This window comes from Brassica napus, chromosome A3 (assembly GCF_020379485.1).
Source record: "Brassica napus cultivar Da-Ae chromosome A3, Da-Ae, whole genome shotgun sequence".
Taxonomy (NCBI): domain Eukaryota; kingdom Viridiplantae; phylum Streptophyta; class Magnoliopsida; order Brassicales; family Brassicaceae; genus Brassica; species Brassica napus.
Genome location: NC_063436.1, coordinates 9936930 through 9961052, shown reverse-complemented (window position 1 = coordinate 9961052; position 24123 = coordinate 9936930). Strand labels below are relative to the sequence as shown.

Below are 24123 nucleotides of genomic sequence, written 5' to 3'. Positions count from 1 at the left end.
GTTTCACGAATAAAAAGTGATAATATTAATTATATGTAATACAATATAAATTTTAAAAAAATATATATTTCAAATTCACTAAAAAATTAAAGCACAAATTAATGAAAATTATATTGCTCACAAAAATTAATAAAATATACAAATTTAAACAAAACAACTTATATAATAATAAATATAAAAATTAACAAATTCAAAATGTATAAACCGCGCGTAGCGCGGTGAGTAGTTCTAGTGGTCAATAAATTAAGGTGGCTAGAACATTTAGAAAGCATTATGAAAAAGATAATGATGTTCTTATGTTACAAATTCCAGATTTCATGATATTTTTGATGTTATTTTTGTCAACATTTTAATGTAAAAAATTTGAATACACCATAACATTAGCAATCATGGTTCAAATAGTGCCCTGCACATATCATCATGATATGCTTTTCTAAAGCGAGCATCCTCCTATTTGGATACTCTAAAGACAAACCAACAGTGAACCATTTTCAGAACCTATACAAGAACAAAATCACCGAAGATAATATTATTTGTATATAAGTACTCATACAATATGTAAATAAGTTTGACATACATTGACAATTGGCGTCCAGAATCGTTAAGAGTTGTATAGTTTATGAGCTAATGAGAAAAGAAAAAGAAAAAAAATTATAAAAAGGTATAAGTTTTCGGGTTGATTCTTTTCGGATCTAAACTCATCGAGTCCTATACATTTAGACTTAGTTAGGTACTTGAATATTCAAGATGCGAATTCGGATCTGTTCCTTACGGAGATCAAATGTCATCATGATTCATGACATATTTTTGGAGGTATCGTCAATGTTTACTGGGCTAAAGAGAAGTTTGACACATTTAATGATGTAGTGGGCTAAAAGCCCACTAAGCCCACATCGCAAGCCCAACTAATGCGTCACTACAGTACAGACCCAACAAATCTAAACCGTTAGATCTAGGTCATCGCAGAGAACTCTAACCATCCTCCGGTAACTATATAAACCCTAAAACCTTCTCCTTCAACCTCCTCCATAGTCTTTCGCAGCTTTTTTTAGGGTTTCTCTTTTCTCCTCTAACTCACAAAAACACTTGCGGAGGTTAAAGCGACGGCGCCAATTCGCTGTCCGCCTTGTACGAGCTCGAGCTTCGTCTAGGCCCTCACTTTATCTTTACCATCCTCTCTCAATCCAAGTATCAATGGCGGTGAAAGCAACGAAGGCGGAGAAGAAGATCGTTTACGACTCGAAGCTTTGCCAGCTTCTGAATGAGTTCCCTCAGATCCTCATCGTCGCGGCGGATAACGTCGGGTCCACTCAGCTTCAGAACATCAGGAAAGGGTTACGTGGAGACTCCGTTGTTCTCATGGGGAAGAACACGATGATGAAGAGGTCTGTTAAGCTTCATGCTCAGAAAACTGGAAATGATGGGTTTCTTAATCTTATGCCTCTTCTTCAGGTTCGTTACTGTTGATTTTATGAGTGAAAGTTGTGATCTTGATTTTGTATAGAGCTTGATTAAGTTTGTTGTTTGATGTGTGTGATAGGGTAATGTTGGGCTTATCTTCACCAAGGGTGACTTGAAGGAAGTCAGCGAGGAGGTTGCTAAGTACAAGGTTTGTCCGAGCTTCTTTGACATTATGTAATAATGTTGTTGCTTACTTTAGATTACAGTCCTTGTGTTCTGTAACGTATTACTCTTAGATTAATAGTTTCATTTTATGTTGTTGATGAATCTTGTCACTTCATAACACGACAGTCTTTGTGTTCTGTAACCTATTGCTTTTAGAATATTAGTTTGGAAATTGAAAGTTTGCATTTTGGTTTTAATATGGAATAGTCTAATGCCACATTCACGATTGTTGTTCGAACTTCATTGACATTGTGTAACCATGTTGTTTCTTAGTCGTTGCACTGCATTATTACACGACATTCTTTGTGTTCTGTAACTAATTTCTCCTGTGATTTTAAGCTCCTGTGATTGTAGTCACGTAGGTTCACTGAGTTTCTTGTTCCTACATCTGTAGCCATTTTGTTCTTTTTTTGGAATTTATCAAGTTAAATATTTGAATTAGAGAGCATTCTAGTTTATTGATGAGAACTCTCATGTTCTGTTTGTTAAACAGGTTGGAGCTCCAGCTCGTGTTGGCTTAGTTGCTCCAATCGATGTGGTTGTGCAACCAGGCAACACTGGCCTCGACCCATCGCAGACCTCTTTCTTCCAAGTGCTCAACATTCCAACCAAGATCAACAAAGGTACCGTTGAGATCATTACCCCTGTGGAGCTCATCAAGAAAGGCGACAAGGTCGGTTCATCCGAGGCTGCGCTTCTAGCCAAACTCGGAATCAGGCCGTTCTCTTACGGTCTCGTCGTGGAGTCGGTCTACGACAACGGCTCAGTGTTTGACCCCGAGGTGCTTAACCTCACTGAAGACGACCTTGTTGAAAAGTTTGCAGCTGGCGTCTCGCTGGTGACCGCATTTTCTCTTGCCATCTCTTATCCAACCATTGCAGCTGCGCCTCACATGTTCATCAATGCGTACAAGAATGTTCTCGCTGTTGCCTTGGCGACTGAGTATTCTTTCCCTCAGGCTGAGAATGTGAAGGAGTTCCTCAAGGTTAATAGCTTTCTTCTTTTGAATATTTGATTAGTCATGAAATATTTTATTAACTGTTTATAATTGGTTCAGGATCCAAGCAAGTTTGCAGTTGCTGCTGCTGCGGTTGCACCTGTTTCCGGAGAATCTGGTGGAGCTCCTGTGGCGGCTGCTGTGGTGGAAGAAGCTGCGGAGGAGTCTGATGGGGACATGGGTTTCGATCTGTTCGGCTAAAATATATGCCGTCTTATGTTTTGCACCAGTTTATCTTTATGATTATCAATTAAAGTTCAACACTTTTTATTTTCAGTTTCAGAATTTTGTTGGTGCATTCTTATGGATATTTTGGTTATTTATCTAAATCAACGTTTTGGTTTTAATTTTATCTCCGTGAAGATATTTTTCTATGACCATTGGGCATTATTCTATAGTTACTACCGTTTCCTTATTACTATATACTTTTGGTGTCTAGCTTGCATCATGCTGATCTGAAATACATATCAGCAAAATAGAGAAATCTCGTTCTTTGGGTCATTATGTTTTCCTTATCCTTCATAGAACTAATGGAGATAAGCATGCCTTTTTTTTAATTGATTGATAGGCATGATTTTGTTGATAACTTGCGAAGGAAACAAAAGTTTATGAAAAAATGGATTAGAATCATGCTACGCCACTCCCATGAGAGGAGGAAACATAAGCATGGGAATTGCGGATTTAAAAGAGGAACATGTCGTGCCACTTATAACTACCAGAATAATTTCTAGAAGAAAAAGACACGATTAATGCGGTGGTGCTAAATTAACGTACTATATATTTTTAGAAGAAGAAAATGAAGTGAAGGCTTTTTGTGGATAAGAATCCGCTATAGCGTTTTGTGATGACATCAGTGTTATTATATTATTACGTATTATTCCAATTTCCAAGTTTTTTGTCAAGTAAAAGTCAAAAAGAGAGGCCGACATATACGAGGAAAATGAGAATATGTTTCCATGTTCCATAACGGATGTACATCGAATTGGTACTAGTTTTTACATGAAACTGTCACATCATCAATCGTCATAGTATATAGTTGTTCATTACGAGATTGTTTTCACAAACTATGATGGAGAAGAGATCACATGGACTGGTGTATGCCTGGATGGGGGCCTAAGTCCAAAGCAATGCAGTTAATGCAGATATGTACTGTAAGAAGATATAAAAGAGGTTTTTTCAAAAAAAAAAGAAGATATAAAAGAGGTTGGGAAAAATATAAAAATTTAAGATGTCACATCAAAGAATATGTTTTTTTTTTTTGGACGAACATCAAAGAATATGTATGTTTATCTATTTGTGTGAGATCTCATCCACATGCAAGTAAATGGTATAGTAGGAGATGCCTTCTCCTCTCCGGCATTTATTGAGCATTTTAGGCAGCGTAATGTGCTCCCATACCAAATTTTATCCGAATCATGCCATCTATTCCAAGTTAAATACTAATAACTAAAACTTCATTATCCATGGTGCTAAAAACCAATTCTGATATAAAATATTGATTGTTCGGATATCGTTGTCTGTTAAAATATAGATGCTAAAATATGTCTGTTCAAAAATATCGTTCGTCTTATATTATTAAATAGTTTTGCCTTCAAAAATAGTTCTAAATAATATAAGAACGTAGAGCATTTGATGTTTAGAGGAGGCTCGACTAAAACTAAGACTGTAATTCTTGGTTTGGTGGTGGATATCTACCTACTACAAGCATATAACTATTTTCAGATATGCCCAATTAAATCAAAGCAATTAATTGTTAATAATGTTACTTGATTAAAAAGAATAATAAAGTAAGATAGAGAAGAATGGATAATGGTCGGATTAAGCGGCCGGAGACATGCTTCATTCATAGGAAACCTCTTTTTTTAGCTCAACCTTTGTGTAGACTATCCACCAACTCTTTTCATTTCATGATTTAAGTTTTATAAACAATAAGTATGAGTTTGTCCACAGACTAGGTATGATTTATTTTATAAACAATAATCATGAGTTAATCCACAAACAAGGTTATATAACCAAACCAAATCCATTGTTGTCTCCACGATGCAATTAATATAAGAGTGTACAATGTAAGTATATACTCTAACTCCTAATTAAAAATATCCAATAATACAACATCAAAAATGATTATGTGGAGAATTAGGAAAAAAAAACTAAACACAAAGGTAAGTTGGTGAGGGTCCCATCTAATTGGATTAATCAGCGGCGTAGATAAACGTGAAAGCCAATCAGTGTTCCAGCTGGCTTTCGCCACATGGATACTTGTTCTGGAACCGTTAACTTTCTCCGCTCCGACCACGTGGCAGTTAAACCGATAGAGTTGGACCAAGTTGGTGATACACATGACGAATCCCACGTATTGTTTCCTTACGCGTTAGACCACCTGACTGGTCGTCAAAACGGATGGAAGCCAGTCCCCGACTTAGACTCTTATCAATGTCTTATCATATTTTTTATTTTTATTAACCGAGATAAATGGACCGAAAGTTCAACTCTCCTAAAGTTTTGTTTTAACAAAGCGTAAAGCATAGTTCTATTCTATCCTCGTCCCTTCGTTTTATTTTTATTAGGAATCGAATGACAAATTTACATTTTGCCTTTTTTTGTCGACATATTAATTTACTTTTACTTTTTTTTTCTCCATCGACTGAATTATATTAAATACCAAATATGATATAAGATAAAATACTTAAGGCAACAAAACACGTTAAAATCTACGGAAACAAAACTCATCAAAGAAAAATTACAATCCAAACAAGGCAACACCCGACCAAAGATAACATAGTCCTGAGTCTAAATCAACCGGATGGTTTGCTATGCTACACCACCAGCCAAGAGAGCAAGCAATAAGGCGTATAATCCAAAACAAAAACTCACCTAAACCCTCCCGTCCAAGACGAAGAGCCAGAACACACGAACCCAGACTTTTTTTTCATAGATGCATACAATAATACAAGTTAAAATAATTAATAAATATAATAATGGACGAGGGCATCGAATTCAGGTTCTTTGGAAGATGAGGATGCACTTTAACAAAATAGGCTATATGAACCTTAATATCCAATGTAAAATTTTGCGAAATCAAAATAATAGGAGATGCACACCCTTACTCTTCCACCTAGCTTCGCCCCTGAACACAACATCCACAACACCGACCACACTAATAAGAACCAAAACACTTGGTCTAAACCCTCCAACACAACCGCATCTTCATCCGATTGAACCAAAACTTCAATTTCATTATATTGCTTCTAAGTAGCAAAAGGAAGCCACTGGGGACTTTTGAAATCAGCGAACACTCCAGGAATAGGAAGAACTCTTATCGAAAGATGCAGCGAAGACTCCTTCGCGACTGGAAATGGAAAGATGACAAAATACAACTTTTTCTCAACTAAGTGCTAATCTTGTTCTGTTCAAAAACGCGCCATCACGCCACCGACGTACCTTTGCTGAATAGAGACTAGAGATAATTATCTCTACTCTAATCAAAAATAGAAAGGTTTCAAACATGATACGAAGTCCAAATCCTATAAGACGCTTTATAAACATTTTTTTAAAGTTAGAGATGTTAAATGTAACTGGAGAAAATAACATAAGTGAAAGAACATTCATTGACCGGATATAAAATGTTTATGTATTGTATAATTTGTATGGACCGGTGGTTGCTTGTTTCATATGATCTTTGGGACTATCCATGACTGAAGACGTAGATGAGATATATTATTATGTATATGTACTGTGCAATAATTTTATTTTCCCCACGAAAGATGACTTATTTAGTTATTTGAATTCAACGTGAAGGAAGAACAAGGAAGCATTCAAGGAAAGATAGAATATAAGACAATCTAAAACTCTTTGGCATACTTGTAGTATTTTCTTTTAGTTTTTAATGTAATAGTGTAGTGACTAGTATATCAAATAAAATGTGAATATTAAATGTACGTTTAGCGCAAAAACTTAGATTCATTATGTTCCTAGTTTGAATTTTCATTAGAAATGATGTTTTATGTCATCTCATCGGGTATTAGTGCCGTCTAGTTTTATGTTTAGGAAAAATTAAGGCTTGACTTAAACTCTTCCCAGTTGACAAAAAAATAGAATGTGAATTTTGAAATGCAAGTATTGTGTACTTACTATATCAATCAAATTCACCATTCTTTGGTTTAGCGATTAACATACACATCCACTAAGGTTAGGTTATGGTAATAAAATAGGGTACATGTACTTAACTATTTAAGGTTAGATCTCAAGCACTAGTAGTCTTATTCAATAAAAGGTCGAAGAAAAGAGAAAGCCCAAGTCAAAGGAAACGACAGCTTCCTAGTAGTAACTATTATAAAGGAAATTAAGACCAAACTCCAATCTTCATCACTTTATTTTGGATAAGTTTCGCATCTATATCCCTCCTACTTCTTCTGTCCATGTGACTTTCTTCTGTTTTGTTTATCTTGCATCCATAATACTTATCCACACTAAAATATTCACGTTTTATATGAATTTTGTTTTATCATTAGCAGACTATGTATTTGATTATAAAATTTCTTTGCGTTTTAAATTGTTAATCATCCGATATGAGAATGGAAAACATGGAAAAAATATAATGTTTGTTAAGGATACACGCATCTCACAAACGCTATTTAGCATCTATTTTAATAAAACAAAAAAACACTAAATATTCACCTACAAGTATAACCAGTTTTTAGCTTTGAAATAGTAGTCTTTAAACTTATGTAGAGAAACATGTTTTGAGAAACTGAAAAAAGCAAAGGAGTTTTCTCAAATCTTTTGATGTTCAAGTTTCGAATAAACAATACACCAAAACTGTTCTGGTTTCCTTTATGAATGTATAATCTACTTTCTTTCCAATTCCGTCTCTACGAAACGAAGGGTTTCATATGGTTTTGTGTTGTTTTCGTGTTTGATATCATATTTGTTTTAGATTAGTACAAATAGGATACCATTGATTTGAACTTGTTGTATTAGGTATACTTTGTATCCGTCGTGACACATGCGTGATTTATGTTCAGTTCAATGAACATTTTAATGTTATATGAAATAGAATATGAAAAAGCTGTGCACCATTTAACTATATTTCTATCTAAACATATATAGCTAATTCTTTTAACTGGTATATAGTTTTAATTAGACTGGTAATATAATCCAAAGACCATGTGCATGTTTGCTTGAAATTTGTAATTGTAGATCTATAACCATACATACCAAAACTATAATTTTTAATGTTTATTTTGTTTTGAACAAAAATATACAATACAACTTGTAATACCTACAATCGTGGTTTTATCGAGGAAGAATATAACTATGAATTTTAGTGGGTTCTGCTGATAAGTCACAACCCATAACGCATTATTGACTTTCAAAATTATGCATCTGCAGGAATTTTATATTCATGTCGATCTAACCGTATATTATATAGCAATAATAACTATTTAAAATCTTATATATTGATGAATATATGTATATTATGTATGTAACATGTTAAAAAGTCATATATTCCAAAAAATATTTTTTTCCCGAATCATTTTATAAATATAAAATGTAATGGCAGAATGTTCAGATGTAATGACTCATTTATCTGGTGTCTCATAACCAAATAGGTTAAAACATTATCTTTCTATAAATGATCCAAATACAAATCATATTCGGGACTTCATTTAAAATCAAATATATCAAGGTTGATATATTATGTCTAAACCAAACAATAAGACGGAGAAAAACTCTACAGAATACACAATCGAAAAATTATTGCCGATAACATCTGCCAAATAGATAACAGCCATTAACGGTACAGTATAAATAAATAACTACAGATAACATAAAATGAGACTTGATTAGAAAAAAACAACACCACAGATTATTTACATAGCTGCTTTTAAAATTTTGAGAGGATAACTAGCTACTTAGCAAATTTGTATAAATGAACGTTAATTCATTTAATCAACAAGCATTTTTTTGTTATCATCCAACAAGCATTTATTTAACCTTGATAGGAAACAATACAAAAGCAATAAAACGATTATCTTATTCATAAATATAGTAGAGATTAAAGTGTATCCTATCATCTTGAACCCCAAAAAAAGAAAAAGATTATCCTGAAATTAATCCAATACACAGTCCCATTTTTTTCTGAAAATAGATTAAAAATATTCAAATAATTCAAGAAAAAAAAATAGACCGCGTCGCTTGACTTTCGAAATAGTAACGTCGGTATTCCATTCCACACGCCTTTCGCCCTTCCCTATCATGCTCTATCCACTTCTCTCTCTATATATACCCTCCTCCTCGTCTCCTTCTCTACTCATAACAATTCAATTCGAATTATAAAAAAAAGAAGAAAAAAAGAAAACCAAAAAGTTTCGAAAATAGCGCAGAGAGATTATACAAAAATGGTTGATATGGATTGGAAGAGGAAGATGCTGTCATCGGAGCTTTCTTCCAAGCTCCACGTCACTATTCCGTCTCCGTTCAAGGTCCCCGTATCCTCTCCCATCTCCTGCTCCGCTCCCGCAGCTTGCTCCGCCTACGAGCTTTACCTCCGCCTCCCTGAGCTGAAAAAGCTCTGGTCGTCTCGTGAGTTTCCTCAGTGGAACGATGAGCCGATTCTCAAACCGGCTCTCCAAGCCTTAGAGATAACTTTCAGATTAGTCTCATCCGTTTGCTCCGATGCAAGACCGTACACAAACCACCGCGAATGGAACCGACGGTTAGATTCTCTCGTCACGAATCAGATCCAGCTCATAGCAGTGATCTGCGAAGTAGAGGATGAAGAAGAAGACGAACGATCAGCTCCACTCGGCGATAAACGGAGCTCGCTCAGCTTGCTACCTCACCTAGCCACGTGGCGCAAATCGGAAGCGTTAGGGAGGAAGATCTTGTGCACGATCGATAACGAGATGCGTCGGTGCAAGTACACGCTAGGACTCGGAGAACAAAACGTCTCTAACAAACCGAATCTCCGATACGACGCCGTTTGCAAGCCTAACGAAGTTTACAGCCTCAAGGACAATCCGTACGCGGATCACATCGATAACGAAGAGAATCAGACTCTCTACGTCCTCCACCAGATCCTCGAGTCGTGGATCCACGCTTCCGGAAACCTCTTGAGACGTATCAACACGAGGATCGAGGAAGGGAGGTTTGGAGAAGCGGCGAGCGATGTGTACTTGGTGGAGAGGATCTGGAAGCTCATGGCGGAGATCGAAGATGTCCACGTCCTGATGGATCCTGAGGATTTTCTGAAGCTGAAGCAACAGTTACAGATCAAATCCAACGGTCAAAACGATGCGTTTTGTTTTCGGTCTAGAGGACTAGTGGAGATGATGAAGATGACGAAGGATCTGAGGGAGAAGGTGCCGGCGGTGCTGGGTGTTGAGGTGGATCCCACGGGGGGTCCGAGGCTGCAGGAGGCGGTGATGAGATTGTACGCGACGAAGGGAGACTGTGATAAGGTTCATCTGCTTCAAGGGATGCAGGCCGTGGAGGCGGCGGCGAAGAGGTTCTTCTTTGCGTATAAGCAGTTGGTGGCGGTGGTGATGGGAAGCGCGGAGACGAGTCAAGAGTCGTGTGACTCGCTGAGTCAGATATTTATGGAGCCGACTTATTTCCCGAGTCTTGACGCGGCGAAGACGTTTCTGGGAGAGTTCTGGAGTCACTTGGGATGAAAGTAACGGTTGTTGTTTTATATATAAATTAATATTGTGTGATTAGACATTGTAAGTTGCTGAAAATTTTGGAACATTTGAATACAATTCATTTTATATGGTGTGTGGTCTTCTATCAACGACTAGTCTATGATGAATAATCGTCAACAAATTACAATTCACTATCATTGTATTATGGCACCCTAATGGAACAAAAGCCGATGATGGCTAAACAAAACTAGTCAATTAGGTGCGGTGTAATAAAACAAAAAATTAAACTAAACTAGTCATTTAGGCCACCATTATCGATAAGGATCAAGGTGAGTACTTGTTTTTTTACGTATATATTTGATACTTGACTTGTATCGAACGAGTAATAAATTTTTCAACTTATATTTGTTTAGAAAGATCACTACTCATGCAACTAATAGCCTCATAATTAGAAGCCTTTCACAATATTGATCAATTTATATATTGAATTTGAACAAAAAAATTGGTCTAATGACTAAAATTCTTAGATCATTAGTAAGAGTACCAAATTCAAATCACTTTGAGTGGAATCTGGTTTTTAAAAGAAAATTTAATATAGTTTGGGTCGTTATAAGATGTATGGATCTTGAGGCCTAAAACTTTCTACTCATTTAAAATAGATTTGAATTTAATTTCAGTTTTACATCATGTTGAGTTTTTTCTTTGTTTTCGTAATAGTCCAATAAAACAAATAATGGGCCTACTTCTAGGCCCATTAGTGGCTAATCTATCTCAGCTGCTTCTTCCATCTTCCCCTCTACTCTACCGCTCGCATCGGAAGCCCTAGAATCCTCCAGACTCGCGCCTGTCGCCGTTCTCGATCCTCTCAATCTCAACCATGGCGGCAACAAACGAGCACACCGTCTTGCAATTCATTGCTCCTTCATCGACGGCGTCCACAACCACCCAAGTGCTCACAGCGCGAATCCACCCTCTCGTTATCTTCAACGTCTGCGACTGCTTCGTGAGACGACCCGACTCAGCTGAACGAGTCATCGGCACTCTCCTCGGATCCATCTTACCTGACGGAACCGTCGATATCCGCAACTCTTACGCCGTCCCTCACAATGAATCTTCCGATCAGGTTCTGAATCCTTCTTACAATTCGCTCTGTCTTCCCTTACGTACTGTGTTCCTCAACTTTATTAATCTAGATCTGTTTGCTGTCTGAAGAGAGCAGAGTTATGTTCTTGTGAGAGTGTGTTGTCTGTATGAGAAGTGTAAACGAATGAACAGACATGAGTTCTGTTCTTGTGAGAATTTGTTTGTCTGTAGGAGAAGTGTAAACGAATGAGACAGACATGAGTTACATTCTTGTGAGAATGTGTTGTAGACGATTAAACAAGTGCCACGTGCTTAGCTGTTTGATTAAGCCTTGGTCGTACTCGTAGTCATGCGATTTGAGGTTAATGGTTGAACATGGATGCAGGTTGCTGTGGATATTGATTACCACCACAACATGTTAGCTTCACACCTTAAGGTGAATCCGAAGGAAGTAATCGTTGGCTGGTACTTCTCAGTTTCACTCACATGATCAGTTTAGTGATGATTAGTTCTAATTGGAGTAGTTGATGGAACTACTTTTATTGATGTGTTGTAGGTATTCTACTGGTGCTGGGGTCAATGGTGGTAGTGCACTGATTCATGACTTCTTTGCTAGAGAAGCCACCAACCCTATTCACCTAACCGTGGACACTGGTTTCACAAATGGTGAAGGTACCATCAAAGCTTACGTCTCTTCTAACCTTTCACTTGGTGATCGACAACTTGCTGCTCAGTTTCAAGAGATTCCTGTTGATCTCCGTATGGTTGAGGCTGAGAGAGTCGGATGTGAGTTTCCTATCTTATTTTAATCTCTCATATATCGAAATGTAATAGCAACCAGTTCCATATTTGTATTGTCCTTGTTATGAGTTTCTGCTTGATACAATATCTAGAGTTCTGATTTGTGAATGAGTGAACTGAATCGAGGATCTTAGCTTTGTGTCCTCACTGAACCATTGATTAAGAAAACATCGTTTTGATTCTGCAGATGATGTCCTGAAGGCAACAGCTGTTGACAAACTTCCAAATGACATGGAAGGAATGGAGCTGACAATGGAGAGGCTGTTGACTCTTATCAACGATGTCTACAAATATGTTGACAGTGTTGTGGTGAGCTTATTATACCCTTAAACAAAAAATAGACAAGTCTATCCACCATAGATCGTTATTGATTCATAGTTTTAATGAAATTTCTCAGGAAGGTAAGACATCTCCAGACAACAACATAGGACGATTTATTGCAGAGGCAGTAGCATCCCTTCCCAAGTTACCCCCACAAGTCTTCGATAACCTCGTGAATGATAGTCTCCAGGTAAAAAGAAGATTCGCAAAACTTTCAAAGCCTAAACAAAACATTTTATTATAACTAATGGATGTGTGTATTGTGTTTGTTGTTGCAGGATCAGTTGCTTCTGTTGTACCTATCAAGCATAACAAGGACACAGCTGAGTCTAGCGGAGAAGCTAAACACAGCTGCTCAGATGCTGTAATAAGCTTTTGTTTTGATAAGCAAGGTTTTGCTGGAAATGTGAAATGTTGCTTTTGATATCATTGTTTTTGACAAGGTTTGTATAAGATTCGGTCTCTTGTTGTAGCTTTCCTAAATTGCAATTTAGAAACAAACAATTTCTTTTTCATGAGTTAAAACGAAGTTTTAATAGAGTTCTTCATCAACAAGAAGTTATTGATTATGACAAGTTTGATTGTGATCATGTGTATGTTGTGGTGGTAATTCTCTTTAACTGTACCTTGCTATTATCCTGAGAATTGTTTCATAGAAGTTTTTCAACTGTACCTTATTGTTCAGAACTTTAAAACAAAACATAACAATGCTAAAACGATATACAATTAATATTTTATCTTTTTTTATTCGATAAAGTGCAAATATGCGACAACTATTTAGGGTCTGACTGGTTCAACCGCAGCGGTTGCGGTTACGGTTGCGGGAGTTTGCGGATGTGGGTGGTTGCGATTTCTAGCGGTTTTAAGAGATTTGTACGACTGGTTCTGCGGTTAGAAATTGGTGCGTTTGCGGGATACTTATGACTGGTTAACTACCAAATGCAGCAGTGGTTAAATAATAAATTAACAATATTTATATTTTATACAATTATAAAAATATCAAAAATAATAATATTATAATAAATATAAAATTTATATTTAGAAAGTTATACTTTAAATTTTTTAAAAATTATAGAAAATATTTTTATTTTAAAGTTTTATAATATTAATTAAAATATAATAGATATATTTTAGTATTTTTATAATTCTAATTTAATTTTTTTATTGAATATTTTTATTTTTGTATTTATATTGTTTTGGAGAAAAAATAATTTTTTTTTATCCTCCCGCAACCGCAAACGCTAGCTGGAACCAGCTTTTGAATTTATGAGGTTCAGAGCGATTTGGAGCGGTTTGGAGCGGTTTGAGCGATTGTTGCAAAACGCCAACAACCGCTACCAACCACAAAAGCTGCGTTTGCGGGTGGTAGCGGGAAAACCAGTCATACCCTAAACACCATATACAATATACATGATAATTTATTTATTTACGGAGTTATTATTTTAGTAAAAATAATCTTTTAAACTTATATTTTTTAAAATGTGTTTATTTTATGACACTATGTAGTAATTAAATTTTAAAGATATAAATTTCATATTTTTATTGAAAAACATATGAAATTCATATTTATTTAATTCATATGAATTTCAAGATTATTGGATATATTTTATATATCTTGAATCCCTATTACTATAAAATAAAATTTTGTTTTATATGTAATTTGAGAAAATAGTACTAATATATTGTAATAAAAATGAATTTTAGACAAAAAAAAATACTATATTTTGGTTTATATTTATTTAAATTTGTTTTAAATATTGTAATTTTATTATCTTATTAAAATTATATTTTATTTTACACTATTTTAAGTTAAGCCGAAAATTTATTAATTCGTCAAGTCTTAATTTATAGAATTCATATTTTACATGGATATTTGTTTCTCCTTATTTATACATTTATACGTCATATATCACAGAAACAATACGGGCTCTCATCAATAACCCTAAATTGTATATACGGTCAATACTTAAAACCAAATCTACACTCTGCGTTCTCGAGAGCACGAGAAAACCTAAAGATCTGGCATTTGCCATGGAAGAGAAGAAGGAAGAATCGAAGAACAAGAATGTGAAGAAGGCTAACCTGTTGGACCACAACTCGATCAAGCACATCCTCGACGAGTCCGTCTCCGATGTAAGCTCTATTCTCAGATTATCCACCTTTTCGCATTCTCCATATACTCTGATCTGTGAATTGTAATCTTCCTTTCGTCCTTCGTAGATCGTTACGAGCCGTGGCTACAAGGAGGACGTGAGGCTGAGCAACCTGAAGCTGTTCTTAGGAGCGATTATCATCGTGGTTGCTCTCGTTGCACAGTTCTACAACAAGAAGTTCCCTGAGAACAGAGACTATTTGATTGGATGCATCGCATTATATCCTTTCTTACTGTCAATCATTGCTTAGATAGTGATAACTGTAATGTGGCTCGATTTGATTATGCTTAGCATTAGATTGATTAGAGTAGTATTAATCACTGCTTAGATATACATGTGTTGTGTTTGGATCATTGTGGAGAAGATGTTTGGTTTCTTTGACTATGGCAAGTATGTAGTGCTGAATGGAGTGTTGCAGCTGATTCTGTACACTAAGGAGAAGAATGCCATTTTGTTCACTTATCCTCCTGAGGTTTCTCCTCTCTGACTGTTGGTTGATTGACTGTAGAATTTTTCCGATTGTTTGTGTTTTTATCCACTATGTTCTTGTTTTGTATATGATGCCGCAATTGTAGTTTTCTGATTTAGGTGGCTAGGTTTTTGTTTTTTTTCAATGATGAAACTCCTTCTGTTTTGTAGTGAAATGGAATTGTGCTTCTGAGTAGTGTTTGCATATCTTAGGACACCTTTGTTTAGGGCGTTTGAGTTTTAGGAAAACACTACTTTTCAGTGTTTTGTTTGTTTAGATAAGTTATTGGCAAAATGACTGGGGCATTTTCTCGTTTCTTTCGGTGTTTGCAACCGGTGCTCTCTCGTTCTTCATAATTGTTCAACTAAGTGGATAGTTTTGGTGTGTAACATTGTCACCAGCATGAAGAAGATAATTCCCCTCATATAGTTTGGTATTCAAGAGGATAGATAACTCATGTTTCGTTGTTGTGAACCTGATGATTTGTTAATTATAGATATGCGAACACTTTGGAGGTCGGTGTATTACATATATTTTTGAAAAACATTTTATCGGTTAGGTCTAGAACATGCAACAAGAAACCATTTCAATTTGATACAGTAATGTTCTCTGGTTAATATGCATGCACACTTGCATTTTGTTTTGCTACGGTTAATGCTTTAGCTCATCATCTGCTACTACGATATTCAAATCTTTAAAATGGTGGTTGTTTTATACGCAGGGATCATTCACCAGCACTGGTTTGGTTGTATCTTCAAAGCTGCCCAGATTCTCTGATGAGTACACTCTCACCATAGACAGTGCTGATCCAAAATCAATCTCAGCTGGGAAGTCAGTTCAGCTCACCAAAAGTGTCACCCAATGGTCTCTCTCTCTCTCTCTCTGCACTTCTTTCTTACACCCTCTATCTGCTTATCACATACTCGAGCTTAATTAGTTTTTTTTTTTTGTGTATTTTTCAGGTTCACCAAAGATGGACTTCTTGTTGAGGGTTTATTCTGGAAAGACGTGGAAGCATTAATCAAGGACTATGCAAAAGAAGAACCAAAGAAGAAGAGATGATGATATGTTTGGAGAAAATATGTTCTATTAAACTTCATATGTTTCGGTTTACATAATTTATAAATCGATTGAGACTTTTATTTAGAGATGTCATTAAGAGTATTCAAGTTTTTGTTATAGCAAAAATCTTTTAAAAATAACATTTAAACAATATCTACAAAAATCTTATTTAAAAAAAAACTTTAAAATCATCCAAAATATACGAAATATTTCTTTCAAAATTAATCTTTCTAAATTTATTTTCGAAATAATTAGTAATTTTATTATTTATTTCTAATCTTAATTCATTATCGGATTTTTTTTGTCTAGTTTCTTCATCCAAAATACTTTGGCTAATGTTAAATTAAAATTTTAAGCTACTTCATCTCGATCTCCAAACTTAACAGATCTAACCTACAATTTTTTTTGACAAAAAAAAAAACCTACAGTTTTTTTATTAATACCATATGTTAACTACTGTAAATTATTAAACGCCATACTTCACCTAGGATACTACTTGTATAAATTAGTTAAACCAAAACATTGATTAAGCTCAGAAATCCAGTCTAGTTAATAATAAAAAAACCCGTCACATAATCGTCGATTGGATAGAAACCCCTTCTGGCTATTTTTGTCGTCTAGCCAGATGTGCTGCTTACGCCACAAGATTGACTAAACAAACTGATTCGATCGCTTCATCTCCACCGTCCATCTATATAAAAAATAATAATTATCCTCTCTGCCCAACTTGATCCCAAACTATTATTATTATCAACACTTTTGATTCCTTCCTTCACACACACTTACGCCACTTCTTCCTCCTCTCCTCACGCTCCACCTATCTCCCTCGTCCCCTAGTAGCTTCCCTCCCTCCCGCTTCCTCCTCCGATCTCTGCTCGCCTTATCTTCACTTTCTACTGTATTAGTCTGGATCTGCGAGAGATTCGTGTAATTGAAATCGATCTCGTTCCTCAGCTGGTATTCGAATTCGTTGATTGTTTTGGTTTGTTTTAGATTCGATTTCGATTTGTTACATGGAGGATCCGGATATCAAGAAGTGCAGATTGAGCTCCGTGACGGTCGATGACGTCATCGAGCAGGTCATGCCTTACATAACCGATCCGAAAGATCGAGACTCCGCTTCCCTCGTGTGCCGGAGGTGGTTCGAGATCGACTCCGAGACGAGGGAGCACGTGACCATGGCCTTGTGCTACACATCGACGCCTGATCGTCTCAGCCGTAGGTTTCCCAATCTGAGGTCGATCAAGCTCAAAGGGAAGCCGAGAGCAGCTATGTTCAATCTCATCCCCGAGAACTGGGGAGGGTTTGTTACCCCTTGGGTCAACGAGATAGCTTCGTCGCTGCGAAGGCTCAAGTCTGTGCATTTTAGGCGGATGATTGTGAGCGATTTGGATCTTGATGTTTTGGCTAAGGCGAGGTTGGATGAGCTCGAGGCGTTGAAGCTTGATAAGTGCTCGGGTTTCTCTACGGATGGACTTTTCAGCATCGTTAAGCACTGCAGGTAACTACTGTTTACTTCTTCTTGTAGCTTATGGATATGATTTTAATGGTTTAACAAGGATAAGTTCTCATTACCTACTTTGACTTGAACAAGATTGCATTTGAGTCTTGACTTTGAAATCCTTGTAGTACAGAGAACAGTATTGTAAAAATTGTTTCTTTGAAGATCTTTTGTGTCTTTAGCTCTATTGGGTATGTAGAAACTTTGGTGATTTGATTTGTTGAACCTTCTTTGTTTGATTTCTTACTACACTTTTCGCAGCTTGTGGTGGTTATGCATAGATAGCGGAACTATTCATAGATAATACTTGTAGTTTCTAGGAGTTGATGTTTATCGTGTCCTTCTTGCATCCTTAATGGCTCTGTGCCCGCAACCTAAGCAAATTATTAATTGGGGATGTAGAAACCTTGGTGTGGAATTTATTGGGTTTAATGCATTTCTGTTTATGGATAATTAGCAACAAGATTGATATCTGCCATCTGCAAAAAAAAAAAAAAAGAATGTCTTTGGGAGTTCATGTTTATAATGGCGTTCTTAAGTGCATGTTTATGTTTATAATTTTGCAGAAAAAATACAATTATCTTGAGTTCATGATTATCGTGTCCTTCTTGCATCCTTAATTTACTCTGGCTTTGTTATACCAAATTATCAATTGGGGAAGTAGAAACCTTGGTGCGGACTTTATTTGGTTTCCTGCACTTCTGTTTATGGATAGTTGGCAAAAAGGTTGATATTAGCTAGCTACAGAAAGAATGTCTTCGGGAGTTCATGTTTATAATGGCCTTCTTGCATCCTTGATTTGGTTGTGTTTCCTAAGCTGAAAATCCAATTATCTTGAGTTGTTTCTCACTTTATCCATGCTTCTTCTGTTTTCTCGACAGGAAAATGAAAACATTGTTAATGGAAGAGAGTTCTTTTGTTGAAAAGGATGGTAACTGGCTTCATGAACTTGCTCTGCACAACACTTCTCTCGAGGTTCTAAATTTCTACATGACTGAGTTTGCAAAAATCAATGCCAAAGACTTGGAAAGCATAGCTAGAAATTGCCGCTCTCTGGTTTCTGTGAAGATCGGTGACTTTGAGATGTTGGAACTAGTCGGGTTCTTTAAAGCTGCAACTAATCTTGAAGAATTTTGTGGTGGCTCCTTAAATGAAGAAATTGGAAGACCGGAGAAGTATATGAATCTGACTTTCCCTCCAAAACTATGTTGTCTGGGCCTTTCTTACATGGGACCTAATGAAATGCCAATACTGTTTCCATTCGCTGCCCAAATCCGGAAGCTGGATCTGATCTATGCATTGCTCGCAACTGAGGATCATTGTACACTTATTCAAAAGTGTCCTAATTTGGAAGTTCTCGAGGTAAATTTGAACTCAATATCTGTTCTTTACACTATTCAACTATCATGAATTTCACATTCATTTTGCAAGTATAAATTGTGGTAGATAAGGGATATGTGACATTTTTTGCTGTATTTCAGACAAGGAATGTAATTGGAGATAGGGGTCTAGAGGTTCTTGGACAGTGCTGTAAGAAGTTGAAGCGGCTGAGGATTGAACGGGGTGAAGATGAACAAGGAATGGAGGATGAAGAAGGCTTAGTCTCACAAAGAGGATTAGTCGCTTTGGCTCAGGGCTGCCAGGAGCTAGAATACATGGCGGTGTATGTCTCAGATATAACCAACGAGTCTCTCGAAAGCATAGGCACATATCTGAAAAACCTCTGTGACTTCCGCCTCGTCTTACTCGACCAAGAAGAGAGAATAACAGATCTGCCACTGGACAACGGAGTCAGATCCCTCTTGATCGGATGCAAAAAACTCAGACGGTTTGCATTCTATCTCAGACAAGGCGGCTTAACAGACGTGGGGTTAAGCTACATCGGACAGTACTGTCCAAACGTGAGGTGGATGCTTCTCGGTTACGTTGGTGAATCAGACGAAGGCCTAATGGAATTCTCAAGAGGATGTCCGAAACTACAGAAGCTGGAGATGAGAGGTTGTTGCTTCAGCGAGCGAGCAATAGCTGCAGCGGTACTGAAAATCCCTTCGCTGAGATACCTGTGGGTACAAGGCTATAGAGCATCGACGACGGGACAAGACCTGAGGCTAATGTCTAGACCGTACTGGAACATCGAGCTGATTCCGGCAAGAAAAGTCCCGGAAGTGAATCAGCTTGGAGAGGTGAGAGAGATGGAGCATCCTGCTCATATACTGGCTTACTACTCTCTGGCTGGTGAGAGAACAGATTGTCCACCAACGGTTAAAGTCCTGAGGGAGGCATGATGATGATGATGAAAAGCAGGTTTGTACATAAAGATTTGGTTTTGAGGTTTCCACGAACTGTCGAATGGATTCTATTTTTTCTTTATTGGTGTATTGTCTGTAGTTTTGAGAGATTCCATAAAGACTTTTGAGAGATTGAAATAAGAAGAGAGAAAACTAGTCTCTTCAGAAGATATGTTTTGTTATTTCTCTAATTAAAAAGAGTGAAGAAACTCTATTACAAGCCCTAAGACTCTGAGCCGACGAGAGGCTCTCTCTGTTCAGACAGAGCTGGTCTACATTATATATTCCACAACCGTGCTCAGATTTGGATCATCCTGATACTGCCTCCACGCTGACTCAAACTGTAACCTTTTGCACCTGCGAGAGAGACCAAGCGAAAATAAGAAAAAACACAGATTTTAACTACCTTTGGCAGTGCATTTGATAAGCAATAGAAAAACATACTCGCGGAGTAGCTTCAAGATACGTAAGATAAGAGGTCTAATCTCATCACGCTCCTTACGCATAGATGACTCTTTGTACAAGGAAACAAGCTCCTCCACCAATCTGAAGGTCCAAATAATCATGATGTTGAAAAGTGGATACTAAAATTTACTGCTAATTTATAGTGTTTAGAGAGGTTTAAACCTTGGGAACACAGGCGAGTTTCTAATCCATGTCAACCTCACAACCGTCTCCAGTCTCTCAAGAACCTGGCATTTACACGTAGTGATATTGTCAAAACTAACATTCATAACAATTGTGGAACAAGAACATTACCAACAAAACGGTTTGGGCATCATCTGAATGCATCCACTGGAAGAAAAGAGGGAAGATACGTCGAAAATGAGCAAGCAAGAAAAGCCCCAGAGCGTTCAAGAGCGGCTCAACGAATGTAAGCCAAGCCATACGTTTCTCTTTGTTTCTTGGTTGGCGTTCTAGATGACCAAGCATCTCATTCATGATCCTCTCGTACCTACAAAAGAAGATAAGCACGCCATGAAAATCAATCTTATGAACCTAATGTCATAGATAAGAGAGGATTTACCAAGAGCTACGAGGATTATTAGGATGCAGTTTAGTCACAAGAAGCACACTTAACTCCACTACATGTGTCCAAATCTCGTCATCAGAAGCTATGTTCTGGCAACACGCATCAAGAACCACATCTCCATACGAACCGAGACCACCTGAACTCACATTCTTTGCAATGTGCACAAAGCTTATCATACCCTGTCTCTGTCATCAAAACAAAGAGACAACATCAAACTCACTATAGCCTTAAAGCTAACAGTAGATAGAAAGATATTAAAAGTTCCCAAAAGGCCTTACTTTGACATCAGGAGACCAATGATCAAGTGCTGTCAAAGCACATGGAACCACCAAGTTGCAAACTTTCGCCAGATTCGGTTTATCCACCTATCAAAACATTACACATCAAACACCTCCAAATCATAACAGAACCTTAAAAGGTTAGATCTTTTTCTCATAGCACAACTCAGACCTGAGTCACAAACCACCTGAGCTGGTGAGCTGCTAAGATGGCATAACCAACTGGCTTTCTCGTCATAGCAGCTGAAACATCCTCTTCATCATTGTCCTTACCCATTGAGCTCCCTTCTATTCCATCTTTCAACTCCGGCAAAACAACCGGCAACAACTCCATCACCAACCTCTCGTTCTCAGCGTTGTTGTCACTGAAATAAACCCGAGATATCTCGGAAAAAGCTGACTCCCCTGCGACGGAGAGGCTTTCGGGGATCCACGAGAGGAGTTCGTGAGTGGAGGAACGAGAAGAAGAGAGAAGGGCACAAGCAAGTGCGAGGCTTTTGATCGAAGAGAGACTCTGTTCTTCATCGAGTAGTCGAGGAGGAGGAGAAGTGTTTGGTAACAGAGACAAGAGTAAGTCTTTGGTGGATACTTTGCTGCTCTCTTGCGGTTTGTATTGAGTGCGTCTGAGAGTCTCTGCTATTGGTTCAGATACTCTGAATCCTCATAACAGAGTTGATAAAATTAAGGTTCTTTCTGAACTAAAGAGCGAAAAACAGAGCACTAGAGAGAGAGAGAGAGAGAGGTTACTCACCGGAGAAGACGGCTATGGAGGTCATCAAAGGTTCTGTTTGACATTTTTCAAAACGCAAAAGTTTGCAAAGTTCGTTTCTTTAACCTTCAGGGTACAGTTCAATCTGTGTTCTGTGATTCGATAGATCGATTTCAATGTGTTTTACTGGATTGTTTCAGAAAAATCTAATTTTTTTTTGAGTTTATAATGAAGAACCGGACCGGACATTAAAGACAACGATTCGTCCGGTCCAATAGGCCGGTCCGGTTAAGTGAGAACCGACCAAGACCAGACCAAGCTTAGTAGTATTCACAACAAGAACAAACTCAATAGAATGTTATGCATGGTTCATTATGGAAGACAAGAACATGAAGAAGTGAATGAATACAAGTTAACACAAATACATCACATACACAAAGACAAAGTGAAACCAGTTTGGTAGTAACCTTAAATTGGAAAGAGAATACAAATTTTAAGATTCAGGTACATCTTCTACAGCAGAAGCTGCAGTAGCAGCCGCAGCAGCAGAGCGTTTGATGGAGGCAGATTTGATGAGGTGATTGTAACTTCCTTTCTCCTTGAAAAGCTGAGCGAAGTGGTGCTTGCAGTACAATATCCCCTCGAGCGCTGCATAGTTCGATGGAGAAATCGCACAGCCTCCATGTGAACATTTGAAGCAAGACTTATGGTAACACTGGCTCTCCACAGTCACCTGTGGTTGTTAATCAACATAACAAGACTAAGAATGGACTGTGTAAAGAGATCTCCAAGTTCTTCATTGCAAATGATCTAACAAAGAGGTATCAAGGTTTAATGTTAATATTAACCTTTTCGATAGGATACACGGTTTTACTGCAAGTAGCGCACTTGTCTTGCGTTCCAGAGAACATTCCAGCAACTCGGCTTGGTGTCCTTGTCTGAGAACATAACCAAATAGGAGTCATGTAACTAGATAATAACAAGGAGCTATATTGGTTAAGAAGACAATGTCTACCAGCTCAGGAGTTGGCTTGTCAGTTAATGGCTTTGCAGCTGTGAGAGGAAAAGAAAGTTTGAAGATTAAGTGAGACCACAAGCAAGTAAGAGTGTTGAATCCAAAGGTAAGAAAAGAAGAGGAACTACATACGTGACTGAAAGTTCTTGTTGAAACTACCAGTCTCCTTGAAGAGCTGCTCAAAATGAGGCTTACAGTACAACACACCTTCCATTGATGAGTAATTGCTCAGCTGTTAGGAAAAAACCAAAACCATCAACACATTTTTTAACTCATGACTCTCACTATTTAGAGAATCCTTGATTAACCCCTTAAACATTTTACTGAACTATTAAACTATGATTATGGGAAAAAGCAAAAGCAAAAGAGAGCAGGAAACTGACTTGAAGTGTGGTTTTGCAGTGAGAGCACTTGAAGCAAGACTTGTGAAAAGAAACCCCATCAGCTGAGAGAAGCTCCATAGGGTACACCGTCTTCTCGCACGCTCTGCATTTCTGCTGAGTCCCTGTAAACGACATCGTTTTTTTTGTGTTTGGTCTTGTCCTCCTCAGATCTCTAAAGCTGAAAGCTCGCTACACAGTACACAACCAAAAAAAAAGCTAATAAGAATTCAAAAGCAGCACAGAGAGACTTATATCTACATTGAACAATTTGCATCAGATGAATAGGTGATTTAAATCAGAAATTTCAGAACAAAAGATTGCTTCTTTCTTGTCCTAACAGGAACTACAAATAAAAAGAAGCTAACTTTAACAGAGTGAAACCGTGTAGAATTTACAAAAGGAGAAGTCTTTTACCTCTTCGTCGATCTGATCGTGAAGAAGATGAATGTGAAGAAGAAGATGAAAGGTTAATGATTATTGCATTGAGCTTTGGTGGAGACAGTGGGGCTCCACTTTGGCCGGTCTAATTATTTTTTAGTTTAAATATGTAACAGCAAATCATTCATTGTTGATTAATTAAGTTCATAATACTTGACTAAGAGATTATTAAGCATAGATTATTAGTTGTCTAATCAAATATTCCTTGTTAGTAAGCAAACAAAATGATATCATGAAAGTGTAATAATCTTTATACTTGTTTATGAAACATATAATTTTATTTAGAGAAATAAGCCTCACTAGTAATAAACACACACACA

The 24123-nt window shown here is 37.1% G+C and overlaps 7 protein-coding genes across 8 annotated transcripts; 5 read left to right on the top strand and 2 right to left on the bottom strand.

Annotated features, from left to right (window-relative positions):
- The first annotated feature begins 989 nt into the window (after positions 1 to 989).
- On the top strand, positions 990 to 2970 carry LOC106438054 (60S acidic ribosomal protein P0-1-like). The gene is made up of 4 exons (XM_013879101.3): positions 990 to 1452; positions 1541 to 1609; positions 2120 to 2611; positions 2684 to 2970. The coding sequence occupies exons 1-4, from the start codon at positions 1195 to 1197 to the stop codon at positions 2822 to 2824; spliced, it is 960 nt and encodes a 319-aa protein (XP_013734555.2). The 5' UTR covers positions 990 to 1194; the 3' UTR covers positions 2825 to 2970.
- A 5968-nt stretch (positions 2971 to 8938) lies between these two features.
- Positions 8939 to 10397, top strand: LOC106438055 (nematode resistance protein-like HSPRO2). Its single transcript, XM_013879102.3, has one exon. The coding sequence runs from the start codon at positions 9025 to 9027 to the stop codon at positions 10297 to 10299; it is 1275 nt and encodes a 424-aa protein (XP_013734556.2). The 5' UTR covers positions 8939 to 9024; the 3' UTR covers positions 10300 to 10397.
- A 661-nt stretch (positions 10398 to 11058) lies between these two features.
- Positions 11059 to 13012, top strand: LOC106438056 (eukaryotic translation initiation factor 3 subunit F). The gene is made up of 6 exons (XM_013879103.3): positions 11059 to 11392; positions 11738 to 11817; positions 11909 to 12138; positions 12341 to 12462; positions 12551 to 12664; positions 12753 to 13012. Exons 1-6 carry the CDS (start codon positions 11147 to 11149, stop codon positions 12840 to 12842), a joined length of 882 nt encoding a protein of 293 aa, XP_013734557.2. The 5' UTR covers positions 11059 to 11146; the 3' UTR covers positions 12843 to 13012.
- Positions 13013 to 14390: 1378 nt separating this feature from the next.
- On the top strand, positions 14391 to 16309 carry LOC106438058 (signal peptidase complex subunit 2). Its single transcript, XM_013879104.3, has 5 exons — positions 14391 to 14607; positions 14695 to 14846; positions 15018 to 15099; positions 15818 to 15960; positions 16059 to 16309. The coding sequence occupies exons 1-5, from the start codon at positions 14506 to 14508 to the stop codon at positions 16156 to 16158; spliced, it is 579 nt and encodes a 192-aa protein (XP_013734558.2). The 5' UTR covers positions 14391 to 14505; the 3' UTR covers positions 16159 to 16309.
- Positions 16310 to 16989: 680 nt separating this feature from the next.
- Positions 16990 to 20117, top strand: LOC106438060 (coronatine-insensitive protein 1). The gene is made up of 3 exons (XM_013879108.3): positions 16990 to 17659; positions 18541 to 19021; positions 19141 to 20117. The coding sequence occupies exons 1-3, from the start codon at positions 17172 to 17174 to the stop codon at positions 19942 to 19944; spliced, it is 1773 nt and encodes a 590-aa protein (XP_013734562.2). The 5' UTR covers positions 16990 to 17171; the 3' UTR covers positions 19945 to 20117.
- Positions 20055 to 22197, bottom strand: LOC106438062 (uncharacterized protein At2g39910-like). The gene is made up of 8 exons (XM_048775764.1): positions 22010 to 22197; positions 21431 to 21911; positions 21259 to 21345; positions 20975 to 21165; positions 20707 to 20902; positions 20575 to 20639; positions 20392 to 20493; positions 20055 to 20304 (listed from the first exon to the last, which is right to left on the bottom strand). Exons 1-8 carry the CDS (start codon positions 22051 to 22053, stop codon positions 20220 to 20222), a joined length of 1251 nt encoding a protein of 416 aa, XP_048631721.1. The 5' UTR covers positions 22054 to 22197; the 3' UTR covers positions 20055 to 20219.
- A 117-nt stretch (positions 22198 to 22314) lies between these two features.
- On the bottom strand, positions 22315 to 23935 carry LOC106438063 (LIM domain-containing protein WLIM2a-like). 2 transcript variants are annotated; one of them, XM_013879111.3, is made up of 6 exons: positions 23780 to 23935; positions 23366 to 23554; positions 23115 to 23214; positions 22983 to 23020; positions 22816 to 22905; positions 22315 to 22700 (listed from the first exon to the last, which is right to left on the bottom strand). In XM_013879111.3, the coding sequence occupies exons 2-6, from the start codon at positions 23498 to 23500 to the stop codon at positions 22461 to 22463; spliced, it is 603 nt and encodes a 200-aa protein (XP_013734565.2). In that variant the 5' UTR covers positions 23501 to 23554; positions 23780 to 23935; the 3' UTR covers positions 22315 to 22460. The 2 variants fall into 2 exon arrangements, with proteins under 2 accessions (XP_013734565.2, XP_048631722.1); XM_048775765.1 differs by lacking the exon at positions 23780 to 23935 and adding an exon at positions 23731 to 23771.
- Positions 23936 to 24123: the final 188 nt, after the last annotated feature.